This window comes from Chelon labrosus (assembly GCF_963514085.1).
Source record: "Chelon labrosus genome assembly, chromosome: 3".
Classification (NCBI taxonomy): Eukaryota; Metazoa; Chordata; class Actinopteri; order Mugiliformes; family Mugilidae; genus Chelon; species Chelon labrosus.
Window position 1 is genome coordinate 5,794,978 of NC_140339.1, and position 25,250 is coordinate 5,820,227.

General features: G+C 42.4%; 3 protein-coding genes across 4 annotated transcripts; 2 read left to right on the forward strand and 1 right to left on the reverse strand.

Moving 5' to 3' along the window:
• The first annotated feature begins 340 nt into the window (after positions 1-340).
• On the forward strand, positions 341-4,138 carry LOC311485482 (potassium-transporting ATPase subunit beta-like). Its single transcript, XM_084540903.1, has 7 exons — positions 341-554; positions 1,664-1,792; positions 1,872-1,985; positions 2,070-2,275; positions 2,356-2,418; positions 2,591-2,683; positions 3,934-4,138. The coding sequence occupies exons 1-7, from the start codon at positions 443-445 to the stop codon at positions 4,090-4,092; spliced, it is 876 nt and encodes a 291-aa protein (XP_084397029.1). The 5' UTR covers positions 341-442; the 3' UTR covers positions 4,093-4,138.
• Positions 4,139-6,484: 2,346 nt separating this feature from the next.
• On the reverse strand, positions 6,485-16,632 carry tmco3 (transmembrane and coiled-coil domains 3). Its single transcript, XM_084541199.1, has 15 exons — positions 16,493-16,632; positions 14,817-14,915; positions 13,431-13,746; positions 12,661-12,828; positions 11,597-11,776; positions 11,131-11,331; positions 10,921-11,049; positions 10,748-10,840; positions 10,455-10,641; positions 8,954-9,074; positions 8,678-8,873; positions 8,435-8,585; positions 8,270-8,349; positions 8,042-8,191; positions 6,485-7,682 (listed from the first exon to the last, which is right to left on the reverse strand). Exons 3-15 carry the CDS (start codon positions 13,686-13,688, stop codon positions 7,569-7,571), a joined length of 2,028 nt encoding a protein of 675 aa, XP_084397325.1. The 5' UTR covers positions 13,689-13,746; positions 14,817-14,915; positions 16,493-16,632; the 3' UTR covers positions 6,485-7,568.
• An 86-nt stretch (positions 16,633-16,718) lies between these two features.
• On the forward strand, positions 16,719-23,935 carry dcun1d2b (DCN1, defective in cullin neddylation 1, domain containing 2b). 2 transcript variants are annotated; one of them, XM_084541201.1, is made up of 7 exons: positions 16,719-16,809; positions 18,684-18,900; positions 18,986-19,154; positions 19,264-19,394; positions 19,528-19,610; positions 20,554-20,650; positions 21,443-23,935. In XM_084541201.1, exons 2-7 carry the CDS (start codon positions 18,726-18,728, stop codon positions 21,520-21,522), a joined length of 735 nt encoding a protein of 244 aa, XP_084397327.1. In that variant the 5' UTR covers positions 16,719-16,809; positions 18,684-18,725; the 3' UTR covers positions 21,523-23,935. The 2 variants fall into 2 exon arrangements, with proteins under 2 accessions (XP_084397327.1, XP_084397326.1); XM_084541200.1 differs by lacking the exon at positions 16,719-16,809 and adding an exon at positions 17,543-17,731.
• Positions 23,936-25,250: the final 1,315 nt, after the last annotated feature.

Consider the following 25,250-nt stretch of genomic DNA (forward strand, 5'->3'; position numbering starts at 1 on the left):
TATTAGAAAGGTGGTCATAATGTTATGCCTGACTGGTGTATACACACATGGACAGGTATATATAAAAAAAATAAATCAGGTTTCTACTTATTTTTCACCTTGATGATTGTGACTGTTAGCCTGTTCAAGGTGATCCAGAAGTTTCTCCAGGGAGTAAAGGACGTCACTGCTGATGAAGGTTTACCTGTTCCTACATTGGCCCCTTTGGTTCTTTCCTGCATGCTCACGTTATCTTGGCCCGATAAATACTGAACGGGAGATAACACAAGCATCACACCGAGAAGGAACGACCAGGGAGTGAGTTTTGGCTTTAAGTGCAAAAGAGAATGAGATTGGGGAGGGACAGGAGAGAGAAGAAACAAGTATTTCACGGTTCGTGTCTTAACTGATTAATAAGTAGAGTAGAGTGAAGGAAAGAAAAGGTCTGTAGCTGAGCTTCATCATGGCCACCCTGAAGGAGAAGAGGACTTGCGGGCAGCGATGTGAAGACTTTGGCCGTTTTGTCTGGAACTCGGAAAATGGGACGTTCATGGGTAGAACGCCGGAGAAGTGGGGTAAGAATAAAATAACAAGAACCCTTCTCCCTGGAAATATATAGCGCAGGTAGCAGGAAACGCCTGAAAATACGAGGCTGGTCGACAGCTGACATTTATCTGAAGTATTAGTCATGAATTTGTTGCATTACTGAGGAAATATCCTGAGTGTGTAGAGCAGTTTTGTTTTTATAATGATCTTTTTCTTTACACTGCTTAATTTTGAATCATTAGAGACCAGTTCTGATATAGGAATTAACTCTCAGTTGCTTTACCAGTTCCTTTGCTTCAAAAGCACTCCAAAGACAAGAAAGACATTCAATAAATACCACAACATCATCAAAAAATGAATATTTTGAACGTTACACAACTGGTAAAAGTGGTTTAAAATGCCTTAATGCTAGTTTGTTCATCTGAAATAACAGCGTTTTATCTTTAAAATACATAAATTTGTCCAACTGCAAAATGGAGAACTGCCAAGATTAGCTTAACCCTTTAAAACCAAATGTGTTGCCGGTGGCTCGTTTGTGCAAGAGCATTTTGAATTACCGTAATTACGTCTTTCTGAAATCTGTTGCGCTCTATAGCCAATATCGTGTCATTGCGGTAATTTGACTTGTGCCTTTCCTGGAGGATTATTACACTCTTATAGCATGAAGTAAATTGCTGGTAAGCAACTTTAAACGGCACAAAAGAAACTCAAAGCAAAATAATAAGACAATTAAAAAAAGAGAGACAACTAAGGTAGATTTAGGAATGAAAGTAAGTGAGATATAAACCTGCGAAATTACTGGAAAATGAACAGAACACAGAGGTGACACTGTCCTTTGAGGAAGGTGACTAGTGTCGGGGCATTTCGTGCCCTTTTAAGATCACAGAAGAGACATGCGTGTTTGCAGCATGTGGACAAACAGAGATAAGCCATCTGCTGTGATAAGCTCTGTTCTCTCACTGTTTGATTGCACAATCAGATTAAATCTGGTAGCGACAGAGGACGCCTTGACCTCTCTGTGTTTTCACCTTAAGCAGAACTCTCTTTTGTGGAGCGTACTGTAAATACACGTTTTATTAATTTCTTTTATTTCCGTGTAACCCCCCAAAATCCATCCGTCTCCCTCCCTCCCTCGCAGCCTACATCAGTCTGTATTATGCGGCCTTCTATGTGGTGATGACCGCCCTCTTTTCTTTGGCCATCTGGGTCCTCATGTACACCTTGGATCCGTACGCCCCCGACTACCAAGACCGGTTAAAATCCCCAGGTAAAACAACAACGATGACAACAAATAAATAACTTAATAATAAATTAAACGTTAACCAGCTTTCCGTTTGCTCGTTCAGGGGTGATGGTGTGGCCGAACACATATGGAGAGGAAGACATTGAAATCACCTACAACACGTCCGACAAGGCCAGCTGGATGCACATGTCCAACATCCTTCAGGAGTTCCTGGAGCGTTAGTATTTTTCTATGTATTCTATAGATGTTTAGTCAAATTTAATAATAAAAAATCTAATTTTTGCCGCCTCTGAACCCTCAGCCTACAACGACACCAAGCAGCTGGAGTGCAACAATTACAACTGCACCAAGGGGAAGTACTTCATCCAGAACACCTTCTCTGCACCTCACCACACCAAGTGGGCGTGTCCCTTCACTCAAAGCATGCTGGGAGCCTGCTCAGGAATAGAGGACCCGACCTTTGGCTACAACTGCACCATGCCTTGTGTTATCATTAAGATGAACAGGGTGCGTTTTTGTTGCTTAATATAAATCTATTATCACGTCAAATGAGCACAGTTAAAAGCAGTTCTTCTATTATTTTGCAGATCATCAACTTTTTGCCGACTAATCACACAGCCCTTCCTCCATACGTCAACTGCACCATACTGGTGAGCATCGGCAGTGTGCAGCACAGACCCCGGGATCAAAGCACTGAATCCTACATTTCCTATAATGCATTTCTCAGATTTTTCCTCAAACTCAACAACCACAGTTTGCCACTGTGAATTTTAAATGACTGTTTTCACTGGCCAACTACTTCTTACGATGTTTTTCTTACAGGAGGGAGAAAGCAACGTGGCCAAAATTGAGTATTTCCCTGACAGGGGGCTTATGGATCTCTCCTACTTCCCTTACTATGGAAAACTGGCACAGGTAAAATATTAATAAAAATCTTTTCATGGCCTTTAAAACAATAATCAAGTAGTGTCTTGGGGCTCTGTGTCAAATCTAATTGTAACACCTTTAATATGCCCGTTAGGTACCAGGCTTACAAGGGGCTTATTATTAAATAAATTAGCATTTTAATTAACTAAGTTAAAGATCTGGGACGGCTCAACAGGGACCCCCAGATGCAGTTAAACCAGCCCTGGCTCAATTAACGCCCCTGAATAAATGTATTTAACTTAATGACAACAAACAAAGCGGTTGCCAGGGGCCCGTCAAAACACTTTTTGATTGAAAACCAGTTTAAGAAACAGGTGTCTCTGCACAAATGTTGAAATTATTGTCACATGAGCAACAAATTCTATATAGAAGCAGAATAAATGTGTCAGATCAGTCATGAAAAACTCAATCTGTGATTAAAGTTTAACACTTATTTGCTCCTGGCTGAGAAAAAAACAACGTTTGAATGGGAAGTCACCTGGTTAGCTTAGCATAGCACAAACAGAGTTAACAGCTCTGTCAAAGAGCAACGGAAGCTCTCTCGCTTCTCCGTGGTTTTATTTAACTGGTGATTTTAGGCTACAGGAAATCATGTTCATCGCATCGAATTTAGGAGATGGTGAAGAGGAAATTGTATTCATACAGATCAAGGCTAGGCTAGTGGTTTCTGCCCACTTTCAGGCTTCATGCTAAGCTAAGCTAACCCCCCGCTGGTTGTAGATAGATAGATAGATGGATAGATAGATAGATACTTTATTTATCCCGCAGGAAATTCGGTGTCCAGTAGCATCATTACACAGAGACAGGAGAGCAAGAAAAGGGTGAAAGTATATATAAAATATACAAGTATATATAAAATATACAAAGATACAAGATACTAGAATATATATATAATGCAATAAATATGAATATGAAGATATGAGGTCATGTAAAATGTATAATTTTGTGTACAACCTAGTTTAAAGACAGTTTAAAGACAGTACATCAATATACATATGAAATTATATAAGATATATAATTTTATAATACTGTATAAAATATTTAGATATTTAAGATATGTAATTTGTAAGATATATAAGTTGTTAACTATATAATACTGTAAAAAAATATATCGTAGTAAAGTTGTAGCTTTGTGTTAATCATTAAAACATGCAGAGTGATGCCTTTCCCTGAGGTATCTCTGTAAGTTGTGTCATGACATGTGTCCATAAACCAAAACGCTCTTCCCTTGACTTCAGCCGACTTATGTCAACCCACTGGTGGCGGTTCGGTTCAGCCTGGTCGGAGAGAAGCACGCCAAGATCCAGTGCAGGGTGGTCTCCGACGTGATCACCTACGAACACTACCACGACCCCTACGAGGGGAAAGTCATCTTCTACCTCACGGCGGTGAAATGAGAAACCTCCCAGAAGATATTCAAGATAATAGCTGAAATACTCAACCTTTCTGTGTCAGGTGTCTGCAGATCGACAGTGACTATTTAATAAACCTTTAAAACCACGTGTGTTCTCAACTCAACCCAAAAGTACGAGTTTGCTTGTAAATGCTTTTATAAAAATGATTTGCTGAGTGATTCCTGATTTTCTGACATCTATGATCTATAAACCTGACAGTTTAAGTTGAGTCAAAGGCATCTACATGAAATAACTTGAGTTTCTAAATAAAAATGAATCACAACTCCAGTTTGGTGTCGTCACATGTATCTGTAACTGGCTCCCGCTAACAGGATGATGATGATGATGATGCCGTCTATCAGAAATGTGCTGACTGCAGATTTAGCTTAATTAGCTTACAGGGTGCAGGTGTGCTGGCATGCTTACACACAGTGAAAAAGATTATCGTGACGAAGCTTCACTCATCCATTCATTCATTCATTCACTCATCTTCTCTCTGCTTGAGTCGACCGCACACGGGATGAAGAGGAAGGATGGATGCACATTTCTATTCACAGATAATAATAATATATTAATTTTGACTTTGTTTATAATTATGTTGTGGAACTACTGAATATTTTTGGCTCTTATGTGTTTTCAAAAATCCCTAAAATTAACTAAATCTGTAACTTGTACCAAATAATATATATGTATATGTTTTATTTTATTTTTTTATTATTATTGAAAATGACACAAGACCAAATCCTTGTGTTAAAGGTTTTTTACAACCTGGACCTTATTTCTGGCATAAAATCAGGGTTGGGTAGTAACTGATTACATGTAATCTAGATTACGTAATCAGATTACAAAAATCAAGTAACTGTAATCAGCCCAGACTACAATACAAAAATGCGAAATTAGATTACAGTTACATTGTTGGGGATTACCTGATTACATTTTATCATGCAAACAATGCAACTTTTTTATGATAGCCTAGCCAGTGTTTTCATTTGACAAGCAGCCCATTTGTTTGTTCACTAGATGTCATTATCATCCATTTGCCTGTGTAGTTTCTTGACAAGAAAAAGGTTCAAATCAAAACCCAAGATGGAGGAACCGTCAACGTCAACCAACCCAGATAGCAAAATCAGATTGGCAGATAGCAGACCGCTGGTGGCATGCCACTTGTGGTCCACCGTTGGACCACCATCTCTTGAAATTTAACTTATCATGAATATTAAGAAAATACATGAAATGTTATTAAAGTGATGGATGAAGTATAACTGAATAAATGAAAAAGGTTTTAGACCAATAGTGACAAAATATTGGGGCATTTGACGACAACTCGCTCGCGGACCGCCAGTGAACCGATGAGCAAAACTCCAGTGGACTGCCAGGTCTATCCCCAGTGGGCTGACGGTGGTCCGCCAGCCTCTTGCTATCTGGGAATAGACCTGTTCCAGTCGGCAAAAATACGTTCAGTACTTGGCAACATCGCCACAACTTTGAATTAAAGACAGAGGAAAATAAGATTGTGTATGTCTTGTACAAGTTGTGTAAAAAGTAATCCTAAAGTAATCAGATTACGTTACATGTTTTGGGTAATCCAATAGATTACGTTACTGATTACAAAATTTGCCATGTAATCTGTAATCAGTAATCGATTACATTTCAAAGTAATCTGACCCAACCCTGCATAAAATACAGTCGTTTACTCACCCATATAATTTTGGTGTCATTTGGAAGATATTTACATCTGCGTATATCCATATAGTGGGAGTGAATGGGGCACCGAAACGCAGCCTCTAAATAACGCATTATCTGCCGCAAAATGCATTAATTTCACCAGTATTTTGTTATGATACGCTGGTGCTATTCCCCGTTGAGTCCGGAGTTACCTGTTATCATCATCCAGGGTCTGTAGATTGACCTACTAACCTCTGACCTGGATGATGTCATCTCTGAGCTTGTTTACCTGTAATTTGCTACTGCTAGTTTTTTGCAACATGTCTGAATATTTTTCCGATTCTGAGGTTGTGGACAACAACTTTGTTTATGATGGATGTCCTTACCGTTTTGAGCCAGAGTATACGGATGAGGAGCTCGTATCATAACAAAATATTGGTGAAATTAACGAGTTTCGCGGCAGATAACGCGTTATTTAGAGGCTACATTTCGGTGCCCCAGTCACTCCAACTATATGGATAAACGCGGATGTAAATATCTTCCAAATGACACCAAAGTTATATGGGTGAGTAAACGATTGTATTTTATGCCAGAAACAAGGTCCAGGTTGTAAAAAACAGTCGTTCCTCTTTAAGTCAGTTAAATAGTCTGATAATTAATCCCCCTATAGAAAGTACTCCACCACAAAAACAGACTACAGGTAAAAACTTCTGTGTCATCTTATTTTTAATAAATAAAACAAACTAATCAGACAATTTTAAAAATACACCAACATTTTGGATGAAAACAGCGCTTCCCTGTCCCTTGCGGAGACACTCTTGGTCACCAACACAGATATGTAAAAAACATACAGCCTCGTTGTTGACACACTGAAGGAAAATAAAGGCAAACAATGTTAAATTATACAGTGCTTGAACGCATTTCTATTGCACGTTGTGGATTGTAAGACGAGGACATTTGCGGAAAGTGATTCCACTACCTCGTCAGCGTCTCGGTTTTAGTGCAGAGACGTGTTGCGCAGGCACGTTAGTTTGACATTCAGTGGTGCAACTAGTGCAGTTCTTCTTTGTAGCTCTGCTCCCTAGTATTGTTTTCTATTAGCTTCAGGTTATAGTGCAGTATAGTGTAGCGTTTTTTCTTTTTCTAAAATTTGACAGAGATTCTTAGGTTTTCTAAGAAAAGTTATCACACTGAAATTCACAGTCGTACAATGATCAGTTAAAACTACTAGTACAATTGGTTAAATACAGGTTTTCACTTCAATCAGAAGCAGAGTCTGAACAAGATTTATAAATAAAAATAATGTCAGTTTTTAGGAAGGATGTAGAAAAAGAAATGCCTTAAAAAAAACATTTTACATAAAACAAGAAACAATACATGGCGGTGAACTGTCAGATTTGGTCCGTGTGATTTCTACAAGGACGGAAATGTGAAGCTCACACGGCAGGAATGGAAATAACTTCTCCTTTCAACCCTCGCTCACTCACCAGAGGCTTCTCTTTTCTTTCTGTGCTCTTCTTCTGAACTGTAAAGCAGATGTGCTTCCTGTCATAGAATGAAAGAGGTCAGTGATGTTCGTAAACTACTTTAGTGTATAATATCTGATCTGGTATCAGAGTATGGAGTGCCTTCATGTAACACTTTAATAAGAGTCTGAAATAGGCGCTTTAGATGAATTTTCTCTCCTCTGTAGCAGCATAATGGGTCTTCTTAAATAAAGACGAAGAAGAAGAGGAGCGTTTGGTCGAGTAGGAATGAAGTGAGACTTGTGAAAAACTTGCGCGGGAACCTTTTTGGCCCTGTGGTCCGCGTGGTCATGTGATGGTTTTGCGTTCGGTGCGGGGAACCCATTTGTGCGTGGAAATTTTCCACAGGAGCGGCGCCAGCAGTAAACTGAGAGTGGTGACACTGAGGACCAGTAGGTACACCTGGGAAGAGACAGAACAAATGAATACAAATACACACTGATCAGGCATAACATTATGACCACTGACAGGAGTAGATAGATAACATTGACCATCTTGTGACAATTCAGTGTTCTGCTGGGAAACTTTTGGACCTGGCATTCATGTGGATAATTGCAACAGGTGATCCACATGCTCCAAACCCAAATCCAAAGAGACCATGAAGCCTTTGAAAACTGCTTCCCAGATATAGTGAAAGCACCCGGCACTAAAAGTTAAGCCTTTGAATTAATAAAGTAATAGGGTAATTTTATATTTTTACGACAATGATTTGTTATATGCACAATGACCGGTCCATAGCAGACATTAAAACCACCACTGACCTCTCTGGAGATGATGCCGGCTCGACGTGCGCGGCTGCTCAAGACGAAGGAGAACTCGCTGACCTGAGCCAGACCGGCTGAGACGACCCACCGAATGTGTCGAGAGCCTGGAGGCAAGATGGCCGACAGCACCAGCACGGCCATAACGAACTGGAAGGTAGAGAGGAGTCAGGTGAAGAAGAAACTGGAACTGCAGAAGAGCAGGAATAAATAAATAAAAATCTGTACCTTCATAATGACGAGCGTGAGCGTCAGCACCATCAGGATGGTGAGTTCGTACAGCACAAACGTCGGGAACACGTGGAGACCTGCAGCATCGCGCAGACAAACAAGGGGATTCAAGTAAACAGCAGAAAACACCACCATAAATATGTCAGGAATAATCAGTCCGACCGATTGATGCAAAGAAGATGATGGCGAGGAAATCTCTGATCGGCTCGATGCATCCCATGACCTCCGTCGTGACCATGTGACCCTGAGAGGACAGCAAAGCTCCGGCGAGGAAACAGCCCAGCTCCATGGACACATCCAGGAACTCTGTTACCTGCGGCATCCGTCAACAGGACGGTTAAAGAATAATAAAAACACAGAAAGGGGGTTCGTGTGAGAATGAACGGTTAAAAAGAAGTGGGATACCGTCAGCATGAAAAAGACAAAAGCTGCCGTCCCCAGCACCAGGATCTCCTTGTTGCCTTTGCTCTCCGCGTGCAGCTTCTTGTAATACGGGCCGATGAGGAAGGATCTGAGCAACGAGCAGAGCAGCAACACGGCAGCCAGAGACACCAGGACCTGGACCAGGAGACCCAGCACGCGGAGACCTCCAAACAGAAGGCTGCGGTGGACAGAGGAGGCGAGGTGATTATAATGCTGTGTGATTAGTGGATAGTTACAACAAAAAGACTTTTAATGGACCTGTCCAAGTCTCCACTCTGTGCCTGGATGAGAGTCGGCATGACGGCGATGAAGAGGCCGAGCTGGACGTCCTGCATCACTAACATCCCGAGGAGAACGCTGCTGTAGTCCAGGAGGTCACCTGCCACAAACACCGTCATGTCACCGATCACCGTGTCTCAACAGAATGTGTGTCTGCAACCAAACTATTAACACAGCTGGCTGGCAGGGTGCTCTGGGGTGTTAAACATGTGGGCAGCGGGTCAAAACCGGCCCGTCAGAGGGTCTGACCTGACCCCCGCGGGTTATTAATTTGCTTCATCTCTTCGCAAGAAGAGATGAAGAAGAAGAATGAAGGGGATGAGGAGCAGGATAGGAAGAAGGTAGAGGAGAAGAAGGAGGAAGAGGATGCGAAACAGGAGAAGTGGATGGGGAAGAAGGAGTGGAAGGAGAATGCGTAAGAGGAGGAGCAGGAGGAGGAAAATGAAAATGAGAAAGAATGAAGAAGAAAAATGGAGAGGAGGAGAAGAAGACGGAGGAGAAGGAAGACAGAGAAGGAGGAAGAGGAGAAGAGAAAATGGACAAGGAAGAAATGGAAAAAGGAAGTAAGGAGGAGGATGAGAATATGGAAGAGGAGAAGAAGAAGAAGAAGGAAGGAGGAAGAGAGTAAAGAGAATGAGGCAAAATAGATGGGGAAGGAAGAAGAGTAGAAAAAGAAGAAGGAAGAAGGGAAAAGAGGATGTGAAAAAGGAGAAGTAGATGGGGAAGGAGGAGTGGAAGGAGGAGGAGAAGAAGAATGAGTAAGAATAAACGGAGGAGGAGCAGGAGGAGGAAAATGAAAATGAGAAAGAAGGAAGAAGAAGATGAGGAAGGAAGGAAAATAAGGAAGAAGAAGAAGAAGGTGGAAGATAAAAATGAGAAAGAAAGAAGAAGAACAATGGGGAGGAGGAGGAGGAGAAGGAGATAAAGGAGGAGGAAGACAGAGAAGGAGGAAGAGGGGAAGAGGATGAGGAGAAGTAGATGGGGAAGGAGGAAGAGGAGGAAGACTAGAAAAGGAGGAAGGAAGAAGGGAAAAGGGAAGAGAGGAGGAGGATGAGAAGAAAGGGGAGAAGAAGAGAGAAAGGAGGAAGAGAGAAAAGGGGATGAGGAGAAGGAGAAGTAATTTTTTTATAAACTTTAAAAAGTATAATGTAAATATACATTCCCCTGCCAAAACATTAGGTACAGTAGGGAAACCAAATGCATTATGATATATTCTAATTAACAGTCCTGCACTAAATCTGTTAAAATGTTTGGTTTGTGTATAAGAAAGGTGTTAATTCGACTATATGATCATTTTGGAGATCATGTTATTGATCCTAGCCTGCTGACAAAGATGGGGTTGTCAAAATAACAGAAACACGTGACAGTACATTTCAATAGTGCTACAAACCACAGCCCTCAAAATGAAAACTAATGCTGCCAAATACCACAGCCTTCACGGAGCTACGATTTACTGCAGGACTGAATCACACCCACGTACCTTCCTTGTCCCCCCTGCTTCCTCCTGCTAGGAAGCGGGACACTAGCGGAGTGCTGGACAGGGACAGACAGGTGGAGATGAAGACAGTCTGGGTGGGTCGAATATGCAGGACTTGACCCCACACCAAACCAGCCCCGACCATCAGCAGACTCAGGTAGCACGAGCCCTGGACCGAGGTCTTCCATACCTACACACACACACACACACGTGAACAATCCATCCCAGATATAAGTCAGCAGGTGAAACAAACATCTATAACCACAGCTTCTATCGTTTTAATTTTGATCATTTACCTTTCGAAGCCGCTCAGGTGAGAACTCCAGTCCCACCACAAACAGAGTGAAGAATACCCCCAACTCCCCCAGAGTCTCCACCTGAACCATGGACTGTAAGACACAGGCATTAAGACTGGTGGCGTCGTTGTTTAAGTCTGATCTTATGACGCTGCAATCACACACAAACACACCTTGATGCTGTTGAGGCCAGACGGACCGAGCAGGACCCCACAGATGATGTATCCAAACATGGGAGGAAGCCCCACCAGAGTGCAGATCCAGCCACAGGGCAGAGACAACATCACCACAGACACCAGGTCCTGCACATATATATATATATAAAAAACTAATGCTTCCACTGTGTGAGATTCAAAAGGATCAACGGCTGAGCAATAACTGACCTTGATGAAGTGATGGTCAGCTCTGGGCATCGTGGAGTCCCGTGGCTTCGTCAGAACGTACTGGTTGTTCTGCGAGTCAATGAGCATGCTCAGTCCGAGGTCGTCCTCCACCTCTTTCTGCCTGGATTTGTTCTTCCTCTTCCCTCCGTTCTCCTCGTCTTCCTCCACCCTCAGCACCGCTTCCACGTTCACTCCTTTCATCTACACAAACGGTGAGGACAGTCAGACATTTTGGATTTTTATCTATCCGTCAGTAGATACAGATAGTCTCACCTGGGTCACAGTGCTCCCAACAATATCCAATCTTAAGAGATAAGTCATTTCTCTTTAAATATTTTGGGCAACAAGCTGTCTTTACTTTGTGGAAAATTACAGACGAGGTCACGTAGACCTAAATATTTCTGCTAAATAAAAAAATTCAATCTCCGTGTGATCCATCGACACGCAGTCTGTGCAAAGTGCTGACCTGTTTGTTGTTGTCAAACGCGTGCTCCTCGATCTCCTCCTCCAGTCGGTCTGCGGCCTTCCTCACGTCTTCCAGGATCTCATCCAGCATGGACAGGCTCTTGTTCTGGGCCAAAGCGCTCTTCGCTGCTTCCTGCTGGTGTTTCTCGGCGGCCACCAGCTCCACGTACTCCTGTTCTTCCTGAAGGGGGACCGCGGAACCCAACGTGGCAAATGAAACACTCATAGTACATGGAGCCTAAAATATAACATGATTTTACTCTGCCTTTAATGGGTATAAGAGGGAAAATACTTAAAAATGTACTGATTTTGCTCATATTTTAATTACTCTAAAGTCACTAGTTCTACTGAACTCTATATCCATGGATAAAGAGCCCTTGAGCGATGCATCTAACTCCTGAAACGGCTTCTCACTGTGTGCACAAATGTGTATAGGTTAAACACAGAGAACAAATTCAGTGTATACATCATCATTCATTCAGACGTCTTTTTGCAGAACACCACGATGTGATCCTGTCCTGAGCTGAGTGACAAGTTTTTTTAAATGTAGTAATTTAAGAAAACGATAACTTATTCCCACTAATAAAAACTCAATTCTACAATACTTAATAATTAAAAACAATCTCCAATCCTCAATTGTTAAGATGTGCTGCAGTCTTACATTGAGTTTTACATTCTCTTATATCTTTAAGGAAATGGCACCAACTAAAAGACGGATGATGCAGACTGATTCAAGTATAAATGACTGAAAGTTTATGTAGTGCATTTTGTCAAACTGCTCAAACCTGAATAAAATGAAGGAATCCACATTTTTATTGTATTATTTTTTATCATGTGTGCTTCTAGACGTCCTGATATACCGCTGTGTCATGCACACAAGTGTTAAGATTAGTCTGTTGCTGCTTCTTTCTTTTCTTTCATAGCTACTTCTAAAAAATAGGAAACTATAGCTTTAATAAAGCCGCCCCATTAGATCTACACAGAGAACTCTACATATTGCACAATGCTTAATTCGGAAACGGAGACAACATGAGTCCACCCAGACCGGTTGAACACACCGCTCACCTTTATAGCTGCCTCTCTGAGGGCCTCCAGCCTCTGTCTGCTGCTCTCCTTCATGTTCACCACATCCCTGTAGTCTCCCTGTAGCGCCCTCTGCAGGCTGTGCAGCGCCTGGAACACCAGGTGCTCACTTTCGTTCAGCTCCTTTTGGAAAACCTCCCAAGTGTGAACCTTAATGCCGACAGAGAGACGCCGCACAGTCAGGAAACACACGGGAAGAAGAGATTTAAACAAACATAATCCACTTGTAGTGCTTTTGTGAATCATTTAACCCAGGGGCGTTAAACATACGGCCCCGGCCGAGAGTCCTAACTGGCCCAAGGACGGGCCTGCAATTATTAAAAAAAAATCTGCACCTATTTCTAATTTTTCCACTAAGGGTTGCTCTGTTTTAGTCAGAGTTGCTGACATAACACGACGCTGAGACACAGAAGTAAACAGCGATGGACTGAAATTGCACTTATTTTTCTTAAAATTTTCAGGTTGTTCATAAACAGTTTTGAAAAAGGATTAAATATAAACATTTTCATGAGGTCAAATATCTAAAAATGTACTGACTTTGCTCATATTTTGCTCAACATTTTCATAATGTACTTGTTTGCACTAAAACAAAGGGAAACATTTGGAGTTGTCACTATTTATAGGTTATTGTTCTATTCTGTTACTGGTCCAGTAACATAAACATCTATTGCTGTGCCAAAAAGTATCTGTCTAGTCTCCAACAAATAACTATTGTGATCCCAGTAAATGGTCTTTTATCCCTCTGCTTTTACCTGGAAGTGTTTCTCAGGCTCTGAGAGTCCTTTGTCTCTTCTAACGGCATCAGCAGCGGCCGCCAGCTTCTTGACAACCACGTTCTTCTGACGCAGGAGTCCCACCAGCCGCTTGCAGTTGCCGGCCACCCAGCCGTTGCCGTGCGTGGCCCCCTTGCTCCGATAGAGCTTGATGGCATGCTGGGCCACCTGGTCTTTGTGCAGCACGGGAAGTGCCCGCACCAGGCCGAGGCACAGCAGCCAACATGCAAGCTGCATCCAAACCGCTGGTGTTCTGCCTTCACCAGGGTATGGGGTTCGATGAAGAGTACGTTACCTGGATGTAGAAAAAAGGAAAGAGCATTAGGTTAGGATGCGTGATGACTGGCATAACATTATGACCACCTTCTTAATATTGTCTAGGTCTCCCTTGTGCCTCCAAAACAGTTGTGACTCATTGTAGAATGGACATGGGCCTTCTGAGGGTGTCCTGTGGTGTCTGGCAACAGGATGTTGTTAGTGGGGGGGCTTTTGAGGGGAGGGGCCTCTGTGGATCATCCCACAGATACTTCATCAGTTTGGGATCTAGTGAATTTGGAGGCCAGGTCAACACCTTGTGCTGGTCTTCATTCTTTTTTTTTTAGTTGTTCCTAAAGCGTTTTTTGTTGTGTGTGTCTGTGTCAGGCTGCATCCTGCTGGGGATGGCTGCTGCCATCAAGGAGTGTCATTGCTATAGGGTGGGAGTACCTGGTCTGGTCTAGGTGAGTGCTACTCATCTAAGTAACAGCCACACGAATGTCAGGTCCAAAGGTTTCCCATCATAAATGTTACTTACTCCTCCTATCAGTGGTCATAATGTTATGTTTGATCAGCATATTGTTGACTTGTATTTAAAGATCTACATCTTGATTCCAACAAATGGGCCCGGCCATGTGTTTCACACGGACCGAGCAACTAGAAAAGTTTAGAGAGACTGGCTTAGAAATACTTTGTTTTGGTCTATTTGTCAGATTTGTTGACAAAACCAAAATAATAGAGACAAAAACCACCAGTCAAAGCACAGGAAGTGGCAGAAACTTAATGATCCCTTCTACACAAGCCTTCATGTGATACACACACACAATCTCTTTTATATCTGGGTGTCTTTGTGCTGCCTGCTTCTTTTCTGTTACCATCTTAACAGACTGGAAAATGTTTAAGCAGGGTGTGGTTACACCTGAGCTTGTGGCTTGTATCCTAATAGTCCCGTGACTTGACTGAGCATGTCACGTATATAAATTCCAGCTCTGATTGCCGCCGACGCCTGGTGTGACATTTATCTTCACACTTGGAAAACAAAACTCCAAACATGATCCCAGTTTACTATTATTATTAACCTTTTACTAAGAATACAGACTACTGACTCACAGCCAAGCTGGTCCACCCCTTCGTGAGCATGAGTCAAGCTGAGTGATGTTTACTTTTCAGACTCCTCCTGCGTCCGTCTTCCTTCCGTCCGTCCGTCTTCTGTGCAACAACGACACGAACACAGGTACATTTAAAGGGGTCCCGAACTTAGCATATGTACTCTCATGCCAAAATATTAAGTACATTAGGTAGTAATAACTAACACATTCTAATATAACAGCCCTGCATGAAATCTGTTCAGTTTATGTTGACACAGCAAACAGAAAGCTGGTAATTCAACTGTATGGGATCTGCGCAGGATGTAGTGTGTGGCGTTTTCTGTTATTTAGCCCACTGACTGAAATGGGGTGGTTAACATAATAGAATACAGTTCAACAGTACTACAAACCACAGCCTCTGAAATGAATACAGCGTTGGATCAACATCTCTCTTTGTTATTTTAAACAAATACTGGATACCATAAACTTCATGAAGCTATGATTTACTGCAGGGCCGTTGTGTTAAAAGGCAATGAAGTGGCGAGTGAGTGTATATGAACCTCTTAGAATGACATGCAGACAAACTAAACGTACTAAACTAAACAACAAATAATATACAAATGAAATACATTTAGTTTTTGTTTCTTTATTTTTACCTTTAATAGTCCAAAGTCCAAAATTATACTTGATTATTATACTTCAGTATGAAACAGCAAACAGAAAGCTGCTAATTCAACTATATGATCACTGTGGAGGATTCTAGTTTGTTGCGCTATTTAAACTGTGTTGAATCTTGAACATACAAGAGCACAGTAGACACCAACTCATCCCTGTCATTACCTCATGTCTTTTTCGTGAAACTCCTATTGGAGTTTGTTTTATTCATGACCACCTCAATCCTCTATATTTACACTGGTTGCTTTTTTTCCCACAACTTTTGGTTAGATACTTAAAACCTGACGCAATATGTAAATATTTTTTGTACCATTACCTAGGTTTTTTCATCTTTTTGCATCTTGCACTGTTGTTCCCTACCGCTGTAACATCCTAATTTCCCCACGGGGATAAATAAAGTCCTATCTTATGTATCTTATCTTACAATGTGTTTCTGTTATTTAGCCCACTGACTAAAATGGTGTTGTTCAAATAGAACAATACAGCTTGATACATGAAATACATTATGTTTTGGTTTCTTTTTCACCTTTAATCGACCTGAGACTACTTGATTATTAGACTTCAGCGTCCACCAGAGTAACTAAAGTCAGAATACCACACTATAAACTACTTATTTTAAAAGTAAAAGTCCTGAATTATAACTTTTACTCTGGTAAAACTGCATAGTATGAAAGATAAAAACAGAGCCATGTTATTACTGAAGCATTTTACATAATAAATGTACACAGATGCTCTAAAATGTAGATTACAAGTGTTTATTTAGAGTATTTTCCACCATTGATCACTGCCTGGACCTAATTACTAAACACATGGAGGTTGTTATATACTAGATGAGAACCTGTTTGAATTATACATGCCATTACTGCTGCATTAACAGCCCTATACGAAGCTGACGTTTCACACATACAAGGAAAACGAACATGATCGGTGGGAATGAATCAGCGGCCCGAAACAAACGAGCACACACATACATTTGCTGAAGTATTTTCACAGAAAAGAAAAGAAAAGACAAACAACAACTACCTGAGAAATGCGTGTGAACTGTCCTGGTTGTTAACTCCACGACTGAAGCAGAAGAAGAAGAAGAAGAAGAAGAGGGGAGAACAATCATGCTGTTGTGCCGCACCGACACCACCAGCACAGACACCCCTCCTCCCCCTGCCACATAGCTGAAGCCAGCCTCGGTGCAGGCGTTCACCGGTTTTTTTTTTTTTTTTTTTTTTACTTGGCGACCAACTTCATGTTTACTCCCCCGACCTGCAGCAGCAGCTGTCCGTACCCGGAGCTAGCAGCAGCAGCAGCAGCAGCAGACGAGAGGAGGCTAGCCACGCTCCGTCCAGGTAGGTTGCGACTGCTGCTTTACGAAATCCCTACTGAAACTTGACTGAACCGTGTTTAAAGTTCAGTGTTTATTTTTTATTTCTTTAAACTGTTAAAGCTGTATTAGTCTCTAAATTCCCAGAAGCTGTCAGACCAGCTCCAGCCAGCTGAGTCCACACACACACACTCCCGACTAGCACAACTTCGCTAACATTAGCTGTCATGAACGTTGACAGCTGCTGTTTTTGTTACTTTTATTTATTTATTTATTTTATATTTTTTATGGAAACTAGCTCCAAAAAGAACACGTCAACAAAAAAACAGAAGCTAAAACTGAGCAACTGTTGCACTGAATATAACCGGGACGATAACATTTTTAAGGTCCATCTTCAGATTACTTCCGAAACATCTTTATCAGATTTGATATGGGAGTTGTAGTTTTCAGACGTGATATTGTTTCCGCTCGACAGTGTCAAGTGTTTTATTTTTATTTTTTTATTTTTTTTTAATTGTTACAACTTCTTTAGGGTTAATTTTATCTAAACTCGTCTAAAGTGTTGTTTAACCTCATGTGGTTTGATTTAAACCACAATAACGGCTCGGTTTAAACTAGTTCAACGAGTTTTCATCGACTGCTCTGACTCAAAACCTGTCCTTACGGTGTTGTAACACTATGTTTTAGGATGTTAAAATAAACACTGAGACGTTTATCTTTGATTGTGTGTCAGTGGGACGTCTGTTAATTAACAATAAAGTAAGCGTTTCGCCGAAACTGCTGTCAGCTAACGCAGAAAGCTAACGGCAGGCCCTGTTGAATTGCAGCGCCACAGAACTCGCACTCCCATGAGTCCGTTCGCCGTACAGTAGCGCAGTTCTTTTTTGCGCATGCGCACAAGGGATAAATTGAATATCAACTTGGCCAAAACAGCGGGTGATAAAATGGTAGGTACGATTAAAATTAAGAAACCGGGAGAGTTTTTTTTTTAGCGCCGTTTAACGAGTCCACAAACCGACAGCGGTTGTCATTAACGTTAAGGGGGCACCGCGATATGCAGGGCCGGGGTGTCCTCGGCCAAGTGTCGCATTGTCAGGGTGATGTGTGTGTGTGTGTGTATGTGTGTGTGTCGGGAATATGAGGGAAATGGAAGGTCAGTTGATGGTATTTTGAGACACGCACTTGCTCCACGTACCTTTCCCTTTTTGGTAGCTCGCCTGTGCTGCTGCTGCTGCTGCTGCTGCTGCCCCGGGTCAGGAGAGCCTGCAGGATCAAACGTCCCCCCCCCCCCCCCCCTTCTTCCCTAACCCTCCCCTCCCCTCCCTCCCTGACCAGGAAAAACTGGGTCGCTGAGCACTGGCCTGTCACGGTGAATTTGCTGTTTGATCATCGGGTGGGTCAGGTCTGCAGTTGTGCAAAGGACGTGCAATCCCTCCCGATAATCCGAGTGTTTTTTTTATTTATTTTTTTGGTAAAGTAACGGAACCTCGTGGCGGTGCATCCTTTGCTGTGCACTTGAGCTGCCATAGATGTTGTTGCACGACTTTTTAATGACATGCATACCCGACCATACTTAGCCCCAGAACTTGGATCATAACGTGTAGCTACAGAAAGCTTCTCCAGGTCTGAATGGAAGTCAGATCTTTCACTAAAACTTTTGCGGACTCTGACGTCCACATGCATGTGTTTGCATCACATTTATTTAAAGCTGGATTACCAGCACCTGGCAAAGTGGGCACCTGACCCACTGTCACAGAAACATGGCGATCCACTTACTGTTTTGAATCTTTAACCGTCCTTTAAAAGGATCCGAGTCAAAAACTACACCTACACTATTATAGTTTTTATTACTGAGTGCGTGTGTGTGTTTTAATAGACGTGTGCGTTGCCGCTTTACAGCACAAGTTGAAGTCGTCGCAGAAGGACAAGGTTCGGCAGTTCATGTCCTTCACGCAAGCCGGGGAGAGGACAGCCGTGTACTGCCTGACGCAGAATGACTGGAAACTAGAAGTCGCCACCGACAACTACTTCCAGAACCCAGACCTCTACTACAAAGAATCCATGAAAACCTCTGTGGACCGCAAGAAGCTGGAGCAGCTCTACAACAGATACAAAGGCGAGTGCTGGCGGGGTGCCGTCCGCTCTTTATTTATAACCAGTCTTGTCTGTTTTGCTTACCCTTCCTCGAACCGTCTCCGCAGACCCCCAGGATGAGAATAAGATAGGGATAGACGGGATCCAGCAGTTCTGCGACGACCTGACTCTGGACCCGGCGAGCATGAGCATACTCGTGGTGGCGTGGAAGTTCAGAGCGGCCACGCAGTGCGAGTTCAGCAGGAAGGAGTTCCTGGACGGCATGGCCGAGCTCGGGTGAGAAAAACGCTGACGCCGATATCTGCAGTGTTTAGATGTTTATTATGAAAGTCAAGTCCTGCAAGAATTTAAGATGTCATACTTTTGTGTTGTGTGTCTCCTCTAGCTGTGACAGCCCTGAGAAACTCAAGGCGATCCTCCCCAGACTAGAGCAAGAGCTGAAAGACACGGGAAAGTTCAAGGACTTCTACCAGTTTACCTTCAATTTTGCCAAGAACCCAGGCCAGAAAGGTTTAGGTACGCAGAACTTGTACTGTAGGAACAACAGTTTTTTTTAAACCAAAATGCAAATTTTCAAACCTGGATTTTAATATCACCCAAAAGTATTACATATCCCATATTGAAAATGGTTATCTGGTCTTCTTCCTAGACCTAGAGATGGCTGTGGCTTACTGGAATCTAGTTCTCACAGGTCGCTTCAAGTTCTTAGATCTCTGGAACCGTTTCCTGCTGGTGAGTGTGACGTTTCCTTTTCTCCCCGTACGTTATTTTTGTGTATTTACACGAGTGTGTTAGCCAGATATTAGAATAGATTTCTGTGATATTCTGTCCACCTCATTTACAAACACAAAGGAGCATACCATACACCATTGATGGCAATTCACCTTTGGCTAAGCCACACCCTAGAATGTAGATTGACCAATCACAGCCAAGAGAGCTCCCACAGGGGTCCGACACTTTTTCCACAGCGCTCCATTGACTTTAGTGCAGGCGTCTCATATTTTCGGTCTCGGCAGGCTATACTGTCGGTATATATCCAGGGTATGGATAAGCCCAATGATGTGCGCGCAAAACCCTGGGGAGCTAACCAAAACATCACCGTTACAGCTTAAGTTGCATAGTTGTTGATACGCTAGCACACGCTGAAGAAATACAACGTTATACGTGCGTAATGTTGGTCCGTTTGCTTCGTAATAATTATTATAGAAGTGAATAGAGACGTACCCAGCTTTGCATGAACAGTGTTGCTCCTTGATATTGTCAGTCCCAGCCTCCGTCTCGATTAATAGGATATGCGGTGGTTCATTTTTTGACTGTGACCGGTATGCTTTTGCCTCTGTTTGGATGCCTTGTTGTTCGTTACGTTTCACTTGTATGTCCTGAATATAGCCTTCGAACGCATATTGCAGCCCCTTTTGCCTACTTCTATCGGACACTTTATTTGCTGCTTTATAAAAGTTTGACAAAAGTTCAGCAGGAAGAGCTGTCACAGCATAAGCCATGTTGATACCAGAGCCTTGTAGATAACCAGAAAACCACAGCCCAGAAGAGAATGTCGGACGTAGCAACAGTAACTAAGGGGGGCGGGGCTTAGCCAAAGGCGAATTAAAACAGATTTCTCGATGCTTGTATTTATTATAAGACTGTGTGTTTTCCTCCTCTGTGCTGCGTTCAGGAGCACCACAAGCGCTCGATTCCCAAGGACACATGGAACCTCCTTTTGGACTTCGGCAACATGATTGCAGACGACATGTCAAACTACGACGAGGAAGGTGAGCTCATGAAGATGCTCTCGGTCGGCAGGATTTAACCTCATCCCACATTTCTGGCTAAATCGATTACACAAGCTGTGAATCACACTTTCCTATAAACAAGGGTGTAACACCCATGAGGGTTGAGGAAACAAGTCTCCCCTTTCACTTTTCAAAATCTAAATATTTTCACTCCAGTTTCAGCTCGGATTCTTTTAGTCCACCCACATAAATCCTTACAGCATTTAAGATGCACACAAAAAAAGATTGTTATCCTTTCAGACAACACAAGGCCTAACGTCTAAGTGGAGTTTGTTGGTGCCATATTCAGCTTCGATTATATCACATGCATGTATGTATTTAGCTTTTGTTGAAGAACCTGATGTGTCCGGTGTTATGGTTTCGTTAGACGACAAACATCTCTTCTTGCAAACTGCATGGACAGTGTAAAAATACTGTCTTTCACCATGTATATCAACCAATCAGAAAAAACAAACCATGTGACACAGCAGGAAAGTGCAGAAGAGGAAACACAACATAGTCTCAGTATTGCTGAAAGTTAGCAGGGGGGTTAAACGTGTCTGTTGGTAGCGTGGCGTCTTTGTGAAGAAAACCAAATTGTTTGTTACACCAAAAACAACAACCCATAGCTCCTCACGTGGCGCTGATCGGTTCACACGGCCTCACAGACTCATAGCTTCAAGCCAGACAATTGTTGTGCGATCTTGTGATCTCACGAGAATCCAGCTGAACCCCACCACCCTCTTCGATGTAACTAATAAAGTCCTCTCTGCTCTCTCTCTCTCCCTTCAGGGGCCTGGCCCGTCCTCATCGACGACTTTGTGGAGTTTGCTCGGCCGATCGTGACGGGAAGTAAACGCAACGCGACATAATGTTTGTCCCCGCGTTGCGCTGCGGACGGAGTTTGCGTTTTTTTCTTCCAGTTTTCTTTTCTTTGAATGAGGTTTTGATACAAATGAGCCAAAAAGAGACAACTTCCCAATAAGCCTGTCCGCAGCTTGTCATTATGATTGTTCTTCCAACTGCATAAGATGCCTTGGACGGAGAGAGAGAGAGCGTGACCCGGATGGAGAGCCGGGCCAGAGGGGGGAGAAAAGCAGGAAGGGAATCAACTGAAGAGAGAAGGAAAAAAAAAAATAAGTTTTTGTTGCTGTTTACTGGCTTGGACAGACGTTGGGATTGCAATATGGAAGTGATGGGTACGCTGAAACTCATCACTCAAACTCCCAATGGGTGTAGCTTTGAACTGTGGACTCACTTACAAGCACCATTGGCGCAGCGAGAGTCGACTTTTTTTTTTTTTTTTTTTTTTTTTTAAAGCACGTGCAAAGGATTAAGTTATAGATGCAGTAGGACGTGGCCTCTTCCAGTTGCGAATGAAACCGTATGTTACAATCTGCATGTGCCGCGGACGCTGCGGATGAACTGAAAGCGATCTACATTATTTTCACTGCGAATGTGTCGCTCTCCGACAATCACAAAGAGAGCAGAGAAATGGTGTGCTGGATTGCCTAGTATGTTTGTGTATGTGTGTGTTTGTGTGTGTGTGTGCGCGCTTGATGAGGGGGGTTGGGGGGTTGGGGGTCAAAGATATTGCCTCTTTTAGAACACAATGCTAAATATTTTCATTAGGTTTTATTAATATAAGTTAGGAAAATCATGGTTCGCCTTTTAACGAGCGGCAGGTGGAGAAACGTTCACATCCACGTTTTGTATTCAGACTGAGAGTTGGACGGAGCGGCATGTTTCTGTGCTCGGCACCAGCAGAATCGTATTGTTACAGAAATAAGAAGAAGAAGAAGAAGAACAAAAAACAAAGTTTATCTGAGAAAACAAAGTGGTAAGGATGATTTATAATCATATTGGTACTTAAGAAGCATTTAGGATCCTCGTTGTTTTTCTTTTGCGATGTGTAATCAGACACGAATAGAAACCTGGCTGGACTGTTTTCTATTATCCAGGTGATGATGACGACGACCGGTCACCTCTGCAAACTGCACTGATCCACACCTTTTCTGTTGTTTGTTGTTTTGTTTTAATCAGGCAGCACACTGTATACAGCTAGTACAAAGCTTTTGAGTTTACATGACAGTAGGTTTCACTTACATATTGTTTTTCACAGCTGTCGAGTGTTTTAACTGTTCGTTTACACTTTTATTTTATTTTTATTTTTATTTTGGAGACACCTGCTGCTCTTTGTGGATTAGCAGAGCAGAACTACTACAGAGGAAAAAGCAAGAACAGTGCGTGTGCTGCCATCTAGGGGCGGCTGTGTATTAAGGCACGACTCAGTTTGTTACCCTACATCAAAAACTTGAGCCTTTTAACCAATAGAGGTCAGAACAACACTGCTTTTCTTTTCTTTTTTTGTTTTTTCTTACAAGATGTAGTATGCTACATGCAGTGACAGAAGGTAGAGCTCAGGTACTAGTCTTTCCTAGCACGTAGCTTCCTGTTCTTGCTGCCCTGTTTGCCATGCTCTCTGTTCTGAACGGACATCCAGCTGTTGCTGCTGTCACCACGTTAAAGCATTTGCCATGTGTTGAAACGAGATGGATCGGATTCTCTCGCTGTCCCATCAACGGCCACTTAAGGGAGACCTCATTAGGTTGACAAACGGTGTCGACACAATATTTATGTATCCATAAGTCAAGTCATAATCTGTGGTGGTGTGTGCGTGAACGTAGACAAAAAGAGGTAAATCAGTATTGATTATGAATTCAGCCCCAGACTGAATATATAGAGACGGTGCAGGAGCCGATTCAAGATGTCACACTGATTATCATAGTAACTAAGTAAGTTACATGTGTGTTAGCTGGGTAAAATAGCTCATATAAAGTGTTTCTGGCTGTTGCAGCACTGTCAAAACGTCGCGTGCACAGACCCATGTCCGTTAACGCAGTGAGATGTGTGAAAGAAGCGTTTCCAGGGGAAAACCTGACGTCCTCAGGTTCAAGAGCGAGAAAACGCCTTTCAGTGTTCAGTATGCTAATATGGTACGTTTTGGTACGTTGTCAAATGGTGTGGTCTTCTTCTTAAAACAGTATTATTTTTGCCGGCAAGAAAACCTTAGTATTTACGGAATAATGTGTTTTGTCACAGAAGCATACCATACATCGTTTTCTTGAAAGATGTTGTCAATAAAGCATGTTGTTTTTAACTGTGTTGTTGAAGATGCACTTCTTTCAAGGTTCACTCAGGCTCTTAGAGAGTTTGACTCAAAACTTGAGCAGAATTTCACACAAGTTCCAACAGTAGACAAAGAAGACCCAAACAAACAAAAATCAGTTACTGCCATGTGATCGACTAATCAACAGGTATACCTAATGAACTGGCCAGTGAGCGTTTTTTTTATCCTTTTTCCTGCAAAAGCAGCTATTTTAATTTGGTTTATCATGGTTTAACGTGGCTGCCACAGTTAAAACGAGTTGTGTTATAAAGCAAAAAGTTGTTGTGTCCACTGCAGCTTTGGAGCCAACAGGTGTCTATGCAAATCAAATCTTACATAATACACTGCCTGTCCCCCAAAAAAAGGTCATACGCTATAATATTTCCTTGTTGGACTGCCTTTAGCTTTGATTACAGCACGCAATCGCTGTGGCATTGTTTCAGTGATGAGAAGCTACTCATTGCACCAGTTGGGGTTAAATAACTTGTTGCCAGCTGAAAGATAATCGTCCGTCAAAAAAAAAAAAGTCACCACCTGGATTTAACTAAGCAAATAGGTATGAGCCTCCTATTGGATAATTACTGCATGGGTGATTATCTTTCAGCTGGCAACAAGTTATTTAACCCCAACTGATGCAATGAGCAGCTTCTCATTTCTTAAACAACCATGTCTAAAGACACATCCTGTGATTGTGGAAAAGATGTTAGTCTGTTTGAGAAGGGTCAAATCATTGGCATGCATCAAGCAGAGAAAACATCCAAGGAGATTGTAGAAACTACTAAAACTGGGTTAAGAACTGTCCAATGCATTATTAAAAACTCAAACAATAGTGGGGAACCATTGTCTTTAACTCTTTCCCCCATAAAGACGGGTTTTGACGCCCCCCGCAAATCCTTAATGACGGGTTTTGACGGCCCCTTTGTTTCAATAAAGACGGGTTTTGACGGCCACAAGAGAAAGTTCCGTGTAGCCTCCATGGGTAGCCTTAGAATGTTCTATAAGGGTAGTTCTATAAGGCGTTCCATGGGGAAAAGAGTTAAGGAAGAAATGTGGTAAAAAAAAGCGGTCACTTAAATGTCTGGTGAAATCAAATGGAAGAAAAACAACATTAGAACTCAGGGCTGTGTTTAATAGTGAAAGTAAGAGCATTTCCACACGTACAATGAGAAGGGAACTCAAGGGATTGGGACTGAACAGCTGTGTAGCCTTAAGAAAACCACTAATCAGTGAGGCTAACTGGAAAAAAAGGCTTCAATTAGCTAGGGAGCATAAAGATTGGACTCTGGAACGATGGAAGAAGGTCATGTGGTCTGATGAGTCCAGATTTACCCTGTTCCAGAGTGATGGGGGCATCAGGGTAAGAAGAGAGGCAGATGAAGTGATGCACCCATCATGCCTAGTGCCTACTGTACAAGCCTGTGGGGGCAGTGC